This window comes from Haliaeetus albicilla, chromosome Z, assembly GCF_947461875.1.
Source record: "Haliaeetus albicilla chromosome Z, bHalAlb1.1, whole genome shotgun sequence".
Lineage (NCBI taxonomy): Eukaryota > Metazoa > Chordata > Aves > Accipitriformes > Accipitridae > Haliaeetus > Haliaeetus albicilla.
In genome coordinates this window covers 39,631,581-39,643,924 of record NC_091516.1, presented here as the reverse complement: position 1 = coordinate 39,643,924, position 12,344 = coordinate 39,631,581, and the positions used below count along the sequence as shown (strand labels likewise).

General features: G+C 39.8%; 1 protein-coding gene and 1 long non-coding RNA gene across 5 annotated transcripts in view; one reads left to right on the top strand and one right to left on the bottom strand.

Annotated features, from left to right (window-relative positions):
- Nucleotides 1-12,344, bottom strand: part of MARCHF3 (membrane associated ring-CH-type finger 3) — a 117,034-nt gene that overhangs the window by 23,462 nt on the left and 81,228 nt on the right. For 3 of the 4 annotated variants that reach the window (XM_069776953.1, XM_069776956.1, XM_069776955.1), the window contains 2 exons: nt 11,529-11,738; nt 2,159-6,667 (listed from right to left, as the gene is read on the bottom strand). In XM_069776953.1, the coding sequence (XP_069633054.1) occupies nt 6,509-6,667; nt 11,529-11,738 (369 nt within the window). In that variant the 3' untranslated portion in view covers nt 2,159-6,508. Of the gene's footprint in view, nt 1-2,158; nt 6,668-11,528; nt 11,739-12,344 lie in introns of those variants that run through there. The other variant, XM_069776957.1, reaches the window with a different exon arrangement.
- LOC138683864 (uncharacterized) overlaps nt 4,071-12,344 on the top strand; it is a 27,777-nt gene continuing 19,503 nt past the window's right edge. Inside the window, exon 1 of the long non-coding RNA XR_011323335.1 lies at nt 4,071-4,126. This is a non-coding gene — a long non-coding RNA (uncharacterized lncRNA). The remainder of the gene's footprint in view (nt 4,127-12,344) is intronic.

Below are 12,344 nucleotides of genomic sequence, written 5' to 3'. Positions count from 1 at the left end.
ATCCTACCACCAGGTGGAGATCTTACTATTCATATATTTTTAAGAAAAGTAAAAAATCCCAAACTGCTTACACTTCCCTGTGAGTGCCATAATAATTTTTGAAAGTTTCTGCTTTGTCGAACAGAACAGCTTCTGTTTTCCTACCTCTTCCCCATCTTCCCATGCTGAAGTCCAGAAGTGCATTTTGATTACTCCAAGGTAGGGTGGGCCTTTGGTGTACTGAAAGGTTGTGAAGGTGTATGTGTTGTGCTACTGTATACAGCAAATGCAATACTAATTTTTTTTCTCCTCTGTCACACAATGTCTATGAGAGCTCTTGTTCCAATTAGTCTGGAGCTGCATTCAATATACACTGCCTTGGCTGTTGTGGTTACTGCCATAGTCTACATCAGTCTCGGTGAGAGAAGGGTGGATTTGGTAAAGGTAGCTGACCACTGAAAAATGGCTATATGCAATGTTACGTGAAATGTGTTCATGTTTTCTGGAGGTTGTTAGTCAGGTAATGAGCCAGAGAAGAAGCAAACAATACCCCAGTTAGCTCTGTAGACGTGTTCTACTTGTGATTAAAATTTTGGCAGGTCTTTTTATTACTACTGTTATAGTAATATGTGAAGATTTATTTTTAGGTACATTCAGTCCTTTCTGGAATTGGCAACAGATACAGATTATCATTCTTTGATACTGATCTGTTACACAGTTGACAAGAGATAGAAATTTTATCATCCTGGAAAGTGAAAACTGTTCAGTAACTTACTGCTTGCAACTAGGCAAACACTTTATGAGAAATGTATCTCCTCAAATACTCTGATTTTCACAGGAATGAATGTAAGAATCTGTTTAGGAAACAAGTGGTTTGACTTGTAGAGCACTAGTATTGTATGATGAACACTCTTGAGGCAAGGTATGCATTCCTGTCAGCTGGTCCTGTTTCTATAGTTGATTTTGGGGTCTTTTCACAGCAAAAGTAGCAAACCTGTAAACTGTATTCTTTGTTTATAGTGGACAAGTTCATTAATAAACCCCAGTGTAATCAATGGCAGCCCTGTGGTACAAATTACTTTCCACAGCATAGTCAACTGTAGCTCGATGCTACAAATTGTGTTATGCCTATGACTTCTTTATCCCTGCTGCATATACATACATCATATTTGCCCAAGCAGACAGCAAAATATAGAAAGAGAAATGTACACGTAAATAATATAAATACCTTTTCTATTCAAGACCTGCTAATTATTAATTTGTCTGCTTCTGTAAAAAAAGCAATTTTAAATGTTGGTCTTAAATTTTCATGGAGAAATTTGAGTGTCTTATCAGTGTATCATTTTGATACAAATCTGAGGGTTTCTGAAGTGAAAGGATGTTTTATGGGGAAACTCCAAGTCTGTGAAACAGTGCCCTTTATATTAATACTGCACTGTAAGCAGTATAGGTACTTGCAGTAGAAAAAAGGCTGCTGTTTTTGCAGAAATGGTTGCATTGTAATTGATTATGAAGTATTTTTCTCCAGGCAAAGAAAGTAAGTAGTTGATGGGGAATAAAAGCTCTTTAAAGCTCTTGTCCCAAACAGGACAACTAGTAGTAACTGGTGATATTTATAAAAGGAATGGAGGCTATGTCTGATGGATGTGAATGCTTATTTAGCCTTTCCTGGTATGATGGTTAACCTCAAGGAAACACTGGGGCACTTAATTATTTATAATATTCAACTAGATCCATCATAGGATTATGTCAAAAGTTAGCTATTTTATCTCCGGTTTTGCTTGGTGTGCATTTATCGCTCTGAGTACTTTGCTGCTCTCCTCTGTTTTCCTTTTATGGGTTTGCATAAATACAGGACTTGTTCTCTGATTAACCCCGAAGAAAGAAAAGTTAATTTGGTGGCATCAATAAAGGCACATTTCAGCATAAGCTGATTGTTTGATAGGATTTTCCCACAGTTATCAATTAACTCTTGGATGTGAATTTTCATAGCTGGTTTGACTGTTGCATTTTATGAACAGAAAAGATTATTGGCAAGCAAGTCTGACATTCTCCATAATGTAAGTCATGGAATGAAACTGTGATGTTGGTTTTCTCTGCAACTGTAGCATTTTGTTTCTGAAGGTGGTGTGGTTTTGTTGTTTGTAATGGAATGTTGTAGATAGAACGTCAACATTGATTCTGTATTTTAACAAGCTTTATTGGAAAAGTATTTTGTACACTTAAGATTGAATTGAAAAAAAATCACAATGAGTTCTATAACCTTTCAACATCAAAGGGAGGAAAAACGTAGCATTGCTATGAGGTGTAAGAGGCTGTCAGTAAAAAATTTAAGAACTGAAAGCAATCACAAGTACTAACAGACATGGCAGCCGTCGAGAGGTATAACTATTGATTTTTTGAAAAAGCTTTCTTATGTGGAAATGCATGTGGAAATTAAATTTGAAATGTGGAATAACAGCAATGAATTAGTATGCAGGTGGTGTCATCAGTTACATTACATACTATATACCCATACTGTAGGCTTGCTTGTTTTGTGGGCCTACTAGGTATTTATAAAGCTAGGGGCCTCTGTTGCACATTTTGCATTGTCTAACAGTTTTTAAAGATACTTTTGAATACCCCAAACCAGTATTTGGCAGTAAATAGGCAATACTCAAATCTGCTTGCAAGGAAAATTCTTATTTGATTAACTAGCTGTGCGTTAAATGGAGCTAATAACAGATGAAGAGCTCAATTATTAATGTGGGGTTTTTTAAGCTTACCTTCATTTGAGGGAGAGCTTTTTTAGTTCTCTTTTAGTGCATGTTTCTCCCAGTAGCTTTTTGTATCTCTTTCTGATAGCATCCATCACATCAAAGGCTAGTTGTATCTATTGGCCCTGATTCCCTTTATGTACTAAGTTCTGACATTGCCCCGTGTGACTTCCTACTGTGAAACTGATGCAAAGCTTTTTTTAATAAATGAAATGTAAATGACAGTTTGATGTCTCAGTGTGGCAGAACTGTACAGTTGAGTAAAGAAAAAAGGCAAAAAAACCCAACCTGAAGCATCTGTAATCCTACTTATGCTGTGACTTACTTCCAGCTGAACAGAAGGCTATGTTATTGCTAAATCTTCAGTTACATCCTTCTGTATCAGTTTCTTCTATCCATTGAATATGGTTTTCCCTCTTAAGTGGTTTATACTTCTGCTTCCTGTTTTATTCTCCTCACTACAATAGGAAGTGAGGAGTTGCATAGCTTCCTGCTGTTGAATTTCATACCTTTTCAGCATTGTCATTTTGTCAAATACCACTGCTTAACCTTACCTAAATTTTGTCTTGTTTGTTGTTTTATGTAATGTGATAGACTAGTCTTGCAGGGAAAAGGCTGTGTAGAGGTAAAACTTACTCACTTTGCATTGCACTCATACTGAATTGTAGTGGACCCTGTGTGGGTTTAACTCTACGCTTAGGATGGCAATCTCTATCATCAGCAAGCAGGATGTGGAAGGAAGGAACAAAACTGTATTATGTCTGTAGCTTCTTACAACATTTTTTTTGGGTGGCTTAACTTGCTGCTGCTTTTAACACTTGCAGCTCAAAATACTGATTTGAATACTGCTCCTTCTATATAACTTCTTAAAGGAAAAGGAATGTAAATGGCAAAGCCAGCTGCATGAGAAGAAAGCATAATGTTGCTAAGAAGGAAATTGAGTGACATTATTTAAAAAAAGAAAAAAACCCTCCCCCATCCTTTCATTAGTTAACTTTTACTTTTGCTTGACTGGGAACTCTTTAGGGTAGCATAACAAATATATCATTGTACTGCCAGGAGCTTTGCTAGCTGTAGCTACTGCTGCAGTTAATTTTGTCTTTCACATCTACTCAGACAAAAATGAGTATTGCTGCTGTTGTAGAATATTTGCTGTAATGATCCAGTTTTAAAATTGTTAATTGAAATTTGGACTTGGTGTGGCAGCAACAGCCTCATCTAGCAGAAGAAAAAGAAATACTTGTCAGGAGGGGCCTTCTGTCTGCAACTCTTTAGTTCAGAACAGAGGAGGGAATGAAAATTAGTATCACCCACCTTCCTGTTCTTATGTTTTAGGAGAAACAAGGAAGAACATGAAGCATGCTTTTTTTCCATGGGTTTAATGCAAAAGGGTAAGTGTGTGACTGGTTCTTTTCTGGCATTTTTTTCTCAAGAAAATGCATGGGAGACTGTTGCTAGTGACTTCACCAGTCAGTTTTGCTCTACTTGTGCATCAAAGCAGAGAAAATGGAGTGGCAATGTATTTGCTAAACTGGACCATACCTTCTCTCTGGCTGCTTCAATATGCATGCAGATTAAATAAGCTGTCTTTTAAACAAAAAATGAAATCTGAAATAACACAGATGAGGTGGGCCAAGTCACTATGCTGATCTGTCTGCATATACCTTGCAGCTTGATTTGAGTAATTGTTTTCCTAGTTACTACCTAATTCCATATCATCCTAATTTTTTGTTTCATGAAACAAAACCAAGAATAAGTACTTAACACAAAGTAGGAACAAAATTCTGAAGAAAGCTTACCTAAAGCAAATATATAGGTATTAAAACACTGACAGTGTCCGGACCCAGCTAGACTTGTTTTATTTCCACACCCTTGGATAGCAGGTTTTCTTTTAACCCGGAACTCTGCTTACATGCATGTTCAGTCTTCTATGCAGATAGCTGCCTTTTGGGAAGATGGTTTTAAAAAAAGCACTACAAGTTTTAGGTCATCACAGAGACTGTGATAGCCATGTCTTCAGAATCTTGTGCAGTTTTCTCTGGAAGAGAAGCAGGTATTCACTGCCAAACATATAACCAATCTCAACCTTACTGTCAGACTAATGAGTATAGATCTGCAGGTTCGTGATTTTTCTTACACATCTTGGCTTGTTGTGAAACAAGTTTTATGTCGGAATGAGGCTGCTGTTGCTTTATATAGGTAGTTGATTCTTTTATCCCCATGAAATTGACAGTTATAAACAATATTGTTAAATAACATGACTACAGCTAGACTGGTCCAAAGACACAATTAAAAAAATAACAGATTTGGTTTTGCGTACTAAGCTTCTTCTCCTATAGAGCACACACAACATCAAATAAGCTCTTGTCTGATGGTAAACACCCATAATACCTTGAACTATCTGAATTAAAATTACTAGCCTTCTTGCTAGGTGTTCCTTTTTATTTTCAGTTCCTGCAGAGTTTAAAAAACAAAGCACATAGTGGCATTGCCGTTCACACACATTTCTAAAAAATTCATCTATTCAAAAGGCTATGTATCAATTTCTAATTCTAGCAGCATTTGTTAATGAAATTTTGTGTAGTTCTTTAACATAAAGTCTCTCTACATAAGTGTGTGTCTCTTCTGAGAGTGAAGAATTGCTGAATGAATTGGGCATAAAACCAAGGGGAAATAGATAATGCCACCCAGGAATAAAGTCTAGTCTTTACACTCCAAATTCAGTTTTGTCATCATAGTAGGCTGTGTATTACATTTTTTAAAAAAGAGCCTTAGTTACAATGCTACACTGAGAAGTCAGGGTTTACATATACTCTGCTAAATCTACCTGTCAAGCTGAAAATTCTGCAGCTTTAACATAATGCTAATTTTTATGCAAGACAAGTTCCTGCTTCCTAAAACATGTCTAATGATCTCATTCATTATGTATGCAGAGTTTTCCTTACAAAAATAAGTCTTACAATTAGGGTTAAGTTCAGCTTGGTGTAAATGCAGAGTAAATTGGCTAAGTATGAATTCACACCAGCAGAATGTGCACTTCAGTGCAGAATGTCTTGCTTAATTTGTTGCTTCTGAGTGGAAAAAGTACAATTTTTTTTTCCTGAGTGCTACATATTAGAATACTTTTGAGTAGGAAGATTACTGCAATTTGTGTCATTCTTTGTTTTGCACATGCTAGATTTATCACTGAAGAGTTTTCCTATCAGAGCTTTCCTGCCAAATAGGAAACAGAGATAATTTTTTTAATCACTTTATAGCATTTAAATAATATGCCAATTTGTAGAACTTATTACACACAAATTTTAATAATCCAAAATATTGGTATAAAGGACCTTCAAATAAAATCAACTGGGGGAATGCCATTGCTGTGCTTTAGGAAAGAAAAAACAGAACTGGTTACTGTCTAGCTACCTAAAGAAATAATACTGTACAATCAGGAAATGATAAAAACAAAAGCACTTTTAAAACCTGTTTTGCATTGTTGATTATCAGAGTTTAATATTTTAAACAATAAAAAAGTTAGCATCACTTGATGATGCAAGTATTAACATGAGCTTGTAGAATTCCATACAGTATCTGCTAAATAAGTTTGGCAGCTTAGCAAATATCGTATGATTGCAGCATCCATGATTTGAATTCAAACAGTGATTTATTACTCTGCAAAGAGCTTGTAAATCAGAATAGCACACTCCTGGGTTCTGGACAGTGTGTGTCCCCAGTGAGTTTGAGGGAAAATATTTTTAGTGCATGGCCCCTGCGTAGAACTGCCCAAATCAAACGATTGTCTCCTTTGAGTTCCTCTTGAGGGACTGCAGGCCCAGCAGGGACTGCTGGTTGGAGGGGATGTTGGCAGACTTTGGGATTAGGAGTATCACCCGCTGATTGGTCTGACGCCATTCATTGTATAATCTACAGTGATACCTAAAGGATACCTGGGGAGAGAAGAGAGATGCACTGTGTTTAGAGTCACTGCGGTCCTCCAAGGAATCAGTTGGGTTTTAGGGGGAAATGCCTTCCAGTGGAACAAAAAGCTGATAAGCAGCCTAATAGGGTGGGGTAAAAATGAGCAAGAAGTGGTGGGCAAAGATGAGACCTACTATGTAGATGGCTTGTTCCCTAAATTGCCACAGGAGAGAAGAAAAGCAGCCTGTGCCCTACTTTCTGCTGTTGCCTACCTCTCATACCCCTTTTTATAACATGAAAAATCAGACATTCTGCCTCTGTCCTTCCCAAGAACTAGAATCATTGGCAGCCACTTAAAATGAGAATGAGTTTGGGGTACTATCATGCTGCAAGTTGTTAAACTGACAAATAATGTAACTGGCTGGATGGTGAAGGCTTGCAGGTAACTTTAAGCTGTGTGCAAAAACTGACAGAGTTTTATGTTCTACCTTGTAATGCTTTATTGCTGAATGCATGAAATTCAAGATTGCGCAGATGCAACAAGGTGTGAGCCATCAGCCAACATGTGTGTATCTCAGTTTAGATTGTCTTCGAATTTTTTTTGTTGTTATCCGCTAACCAGTTTCAACCTTAGTGTGGTTCTGAAATGACTGGAAGAGAAATGACTGACTGCTATAGCTATACAAGATAGCTTGGCCCTGTATTTTTTTGAAATAGTTTACTGCTTATTTTAGTGACAGCTAAGTGTAGTGAGAGTTATGTCTGTATAAGATGATGTACATGTGCAGTTTAAAAAAAACAAACAAAAAAAACAACAAAAAAACCCCAACCTGTAAACTGGCTTGGGACCTTTGGGGTGAAATGTGCCACATGACAATTATTGTGTTCTGGAGCTGTGGGCAGGAGGGACCCATGCAGTGAGCACAGGAGGAACCTCTTCTTGTTAGCTGTTCTGTCTTCATGTGCAGCTGGTCATTTGTTACTGATTTTTATGCACCTGTGCCACTTCTGTAGGTCTGTGCTATTCAGATGGCAAAGGGTGCCATAAAGGCTGGAGGTAACGTGCTTGGTCTGCGCAAGTGGGTGTAAGACGCTGCTGACTCCATAGAGAAGTGGCTGTGCATGCTGCTGTCAAAAGGGGCTGTGCTGCTTACTTTGCTACCCCTACAGCAATGACAGGCTGGCTGCCAGTGAGGTATGGAGGGATATTAAGTAATATACATGCCTATGAATGTATCCTTCAGAACGCTTTCCTTATTGCAGAAAGGGTGCTTTTAACTAAATAAATTATTTACCTTTCTATAAAATCCTACTAGGGACAAAAAAAGACTTTCTGAGGTTTTTTTACTGGATCTTTATACAGCTGTCTGCTGTTAACGAGGGAAACTTATAGAGCTTTTGTTCACTAAGGAGTTGCCCAAAGACAGTTGTTCCAAGAGATGAATTCATTCCCCACCTTTCAATCTCCTCTGTTCTCCCTGAAGGTAAAGCAGTCTGCATCTTCGTTTCTGTGGAACATTGTATATGAAAGAACATGAGAAGTCCCTTTTAAAAAGGCACTGCAGCATCAGCAAAAATCATGTGGTGGGGCGGGGGGGGAGGAAAACCACCTTGCAAAAACGAATGCCATGCAAAATGCAGTGACTGCTTCAGAGGAGTGAGGTAGAGTTTAGGTTGAGTTTTCAAGTAGCACCACAGGAGATTCTTTGAGGAACTGCATTGTTAAGCCAGGCCTTAACTGCTTGTTTAAGGCATTTTCATAGGATATCCTAGTTAAGTTTGACAGCTTGTTTACAATGGGTTCTTGCCTGGAGGCAGTTTCCAAGTGATGTCAGCTACTGAATTTCAGTAGAGCCACAGTTGCTCAACCTAAGCTGTTACACTGGACGCAAAACTCTTGCCATACTGAACGAAGGCCAGATTTAGATTGGTCCTTGGCACACTAAACTCCTTTGTTCCCCTCTTCAATAGGATAGCAAGGGGGGTGTCTATCTTTCTAACTTACTCTGAATTAATTTGGAATAGCCTTTGTTTTAAACCAGCAGTTATGTTATACTGGAAGCTATAGGGCCAAATCCTGTCGTACTCCAACCTGCTACTTGATCTTACAGGAGTCAAGATTACCTGCATGCAAGAGAAAGCAGAGTGTGGCCCTGTATTCTTAGTTTAAAGAGCAATCTCCATTTTGTGTCTGAAGGTTTCTTCTTGGGAGTAGCAGGCTTTTTTGTGTACATACATCAGTTACAGTGATAAAATGAAGACGAAAACCAATAGCATTTTATGGAGAACTTGGCTGTTTTAAGGGAAGGGATAAAATAGCTTCTTAGATGCTAAAAATAGCATCTCTCTGTTCTCTGCTCACTGGGATAACTGTGGTATGTAAATAATCTATATGCCAGCTTTTGCCTCCAGAGAAAATAAGCTGATTTATTGGAAGTAAAAGGAAGTTTTAGTTTTCTTAATTTTCCCAGGACCTAAAGGAGCATTATATCGCATGTTGTATGTAGTTTACCCCACAGCACTCAATATATTCCCTTGCATAACTAAGCAAGCAGTACAAGATTCTCCAATTTCTGAAAATTAAAGGGCAGGTGCTGCTGAAGCACTTAATGGGGTTAGCACTTCTGTGTTGGATCCGTTCCTTGCTGCATGGCAAGGGGAGGGTGGAGCCTCCCCAAGGCAAATGCAGGCTGGGGCCTTCCTGCATGATTGATGGGTCTCAGGCTGCTGAGCAGAGGGGGCATGTTTTCCACGTGTATGGTGCTCAGTGCCATTTGTAAAGTAGTTGCTTTAAATCTCTACCTTGACTTTGCAAATCTGCCCTGTGAGAAAGTGTGTGAAAACACTGTTGCTCAAGCCTATTGACTTAATCTGCAGATATACTTAAACCTCCTCAAAACTATTCCATCCACTACCAATACTGTGAGGACAATGAGGGCACCTTCTATGCTGTGAAGAGAGCCTGAGAGTCCTTCCTGTCATGTCTCTCTGCTCTGCGCACTGAATTAAGTCCATGCTGAACAGGAGGGTTACTGTGCCCTGAAAGGCTGCCTGCCTTGCCCTTCCCTGATAAACATTAGCTTCATTAGCCCATCCACCCCCTGCTAGTCTGAATAATAGATTAGAGTGGAATTACATCTTCCACAAGTCAGTGGACACTGAAGATACTGTATTTCAATTAAGTCAACCAAGGTGTGCATTTACATCAGGCTCACTACTGCTGTATTCTTCAAGTGCCGGTAACACATTTCTCTGTATACTTTTGAAGGGGTAAAATTTATAAAGTGAATAGAAGAGATGTTTGCTGCTTACAATCCAAATGCAATAGATGGTGTTAGGGACTACAACTGAGATGCTGTAGAAGTCTTAATGAGCAAAGTCAGATATGTCCATGTGTCATGGGTAATTAAATCCAACTACTTAGCCAGACTACCCTTTCCAACTTCCAACTCTTTTGGTGCTTGTGAATTATGTATATTAGGTAAATTGCACAGCATTTGGGTTTCTAAGACAGTCATACACAAAGGAAATTTGAACAACCTTTGCTTAAATACCTTACACACAGGTCTACACACAGTAGTGCAGGGAATAGAAGTGCCGCCTCACTGCTGGAGTAAATGGCCATCTTGTCAAAGGGGAATGCTGCTGCTTCACAGAAAATGGAAGCAGAAACAACTGAAAGAGAAACTGCAGGAGGCTGAGGCAAAACTCTGAGCTTTCCCTACTGCTGTGTGCTACTAAAATTAGCCTGCATTATTCTATGGAAGAGGCAGGGTTTCACCATTATGAATGGAGTAAATGAGATGTCGCCTTTCATAGCTTTCTTGGACCTAGCTGTTAAGTACTGTGGGGTTTTTGTGTTTCCCCTCACCTCCCCTTCTCCAAGCTTACTCTGGGCTCAGCATAGGGGTTTCTTGCTGTGGGCTAGCTCTACTAATGCAGTTATAAAAGTGCTACCTCAGCAGCTTACACTGGTCAAAAACTGCTGGAAGGGGTCAACCATACAGTGAGTGGCCATACCCCCTGAGGGGGAGAGCTGGGCACTGGCCCTGTGGGATTGGTGGCTGTCCTAGCATGACAGGCATGGCGGTCTTGCCCCCACTCAGGGCAGCACAGTTTAGATGAGCTTTTCCTCTCACAGCAGCACAGCCTTGCACGACTGCACAAGCATTACCCTGTTTGTTAGTGTGAATGCTCTGTGTCTGCATCCACTGTTCTGTTCTTTTCCCCCACCGGAGCTAGAGGTGTGAAATGTCAAACTCAACAGTAACCTGGGGTGTTCAGTGAACTGCTAGACCACAAGTTGATAAGCACTTATTCTGGCAGCTGTCTTCTGAGTTCCCTTCATTTCTGCTGGGCTAACTCTTGGTGCGCTGGCTGGTGCGCCGTGGACTTCCCACAGTGCCACAAGCACAAGGAATGGGGAAAGCATGGGATGCACCCACATCCAAGGCTTTCAAATTGTAAAATTGGCCAGACATTGGACTAGAATAAAATCTGAATCCTCTATGGCAGCCAGGTTGTTCACTTAAAGCTTTTTTGTGCACTGTGCCTTTACCCTTTGCACATTATCTTTGATGAAACTCCCTCCTGCAGCATCTGTCTTGAACTTCTCCATGTTACTTCCTTGTCTCCCTCTTGCTGTCCCTTCTGGTTGGGATTTGGGAATTACTGACCCCAAAGGCAAACTATCCTTCTGGTTTTCCAGAGGACTTGAGTGGTGTGGAACCAAGAGGTTTCTTGCAGATCTAACTTAAATTTATCAGTACAGAAGGTAAACATAAGCAATGCTTTGTACAGTTGTCCACCTGCTGTACAGCACTCTGTAACTAATTTTCTGATTTGTTCTTTCCCTTATTCCTGTGAGTTGAATAGAAAACCAATACTTACAAGGGTCCAAAAGAGGTAAATAGTGAAGAGTGCAACAGTGAGTGCAATGAGGCCAACAGCTTCGAGCCTGCTACTAAAGTGCAGATGGTCCACTGCTCCTCGTAGACACAACCAGCCAGAGATAGTCGCCAGCGGAGTGATAAACAAGAAGCACACCATGTCTCCAAAGAGAGTCCGTTTCTCATGCTGGGGACCTGGGTTCCTCAGCCACTGAAAGCAAAATGTAGACAAATCAAGTGTTAGCCCAGGGAGGATGTTTTACCCGAGACAAGCTGCTCGCTTGCAAAATGCAGACCTGCCTCTTTGAGGAGGGAACGTGGACCACACGCAGTATGTGGCTTTGGCTGTCCCTAGAGAGCTCCCACATGAGCTTCTCCCCTGTGCTGCCTGCTGATGTGCACCTCTAGCCATGTATACCCACCACATCATTTATACAGCTGTAATAAAAGCTGCCTTGAGAAGGGGAAGTGTTTTGCATAGTGCAGCCCCTGCATTCGGCTGCAGAACTGTTCAAGAAACTCCTTTCTTAATGTGGAAAAAAAATCATATGCTGTCCTGACAACTTGAGAGGGCAGGAAATGTTAGTATTTTGTGTGCTATTTTAAGATTTTTTTTTTTTTTTTAATGTTCTGCTTGTAATATTGGCAAAGCCATTTTCAACTTGCTTTCAGATACCCACATGCAATCAGCATTGAATGCCCACAAGGTTACTGTTATTAAGAGGATATGAGTCTTGCAGAACAGAGTGCCTGAAAGTCAACTGCTGAAGTGAAGGTTGATTGAACAGCTGTTAGCCTGTCATGTTTCTCTAAACAG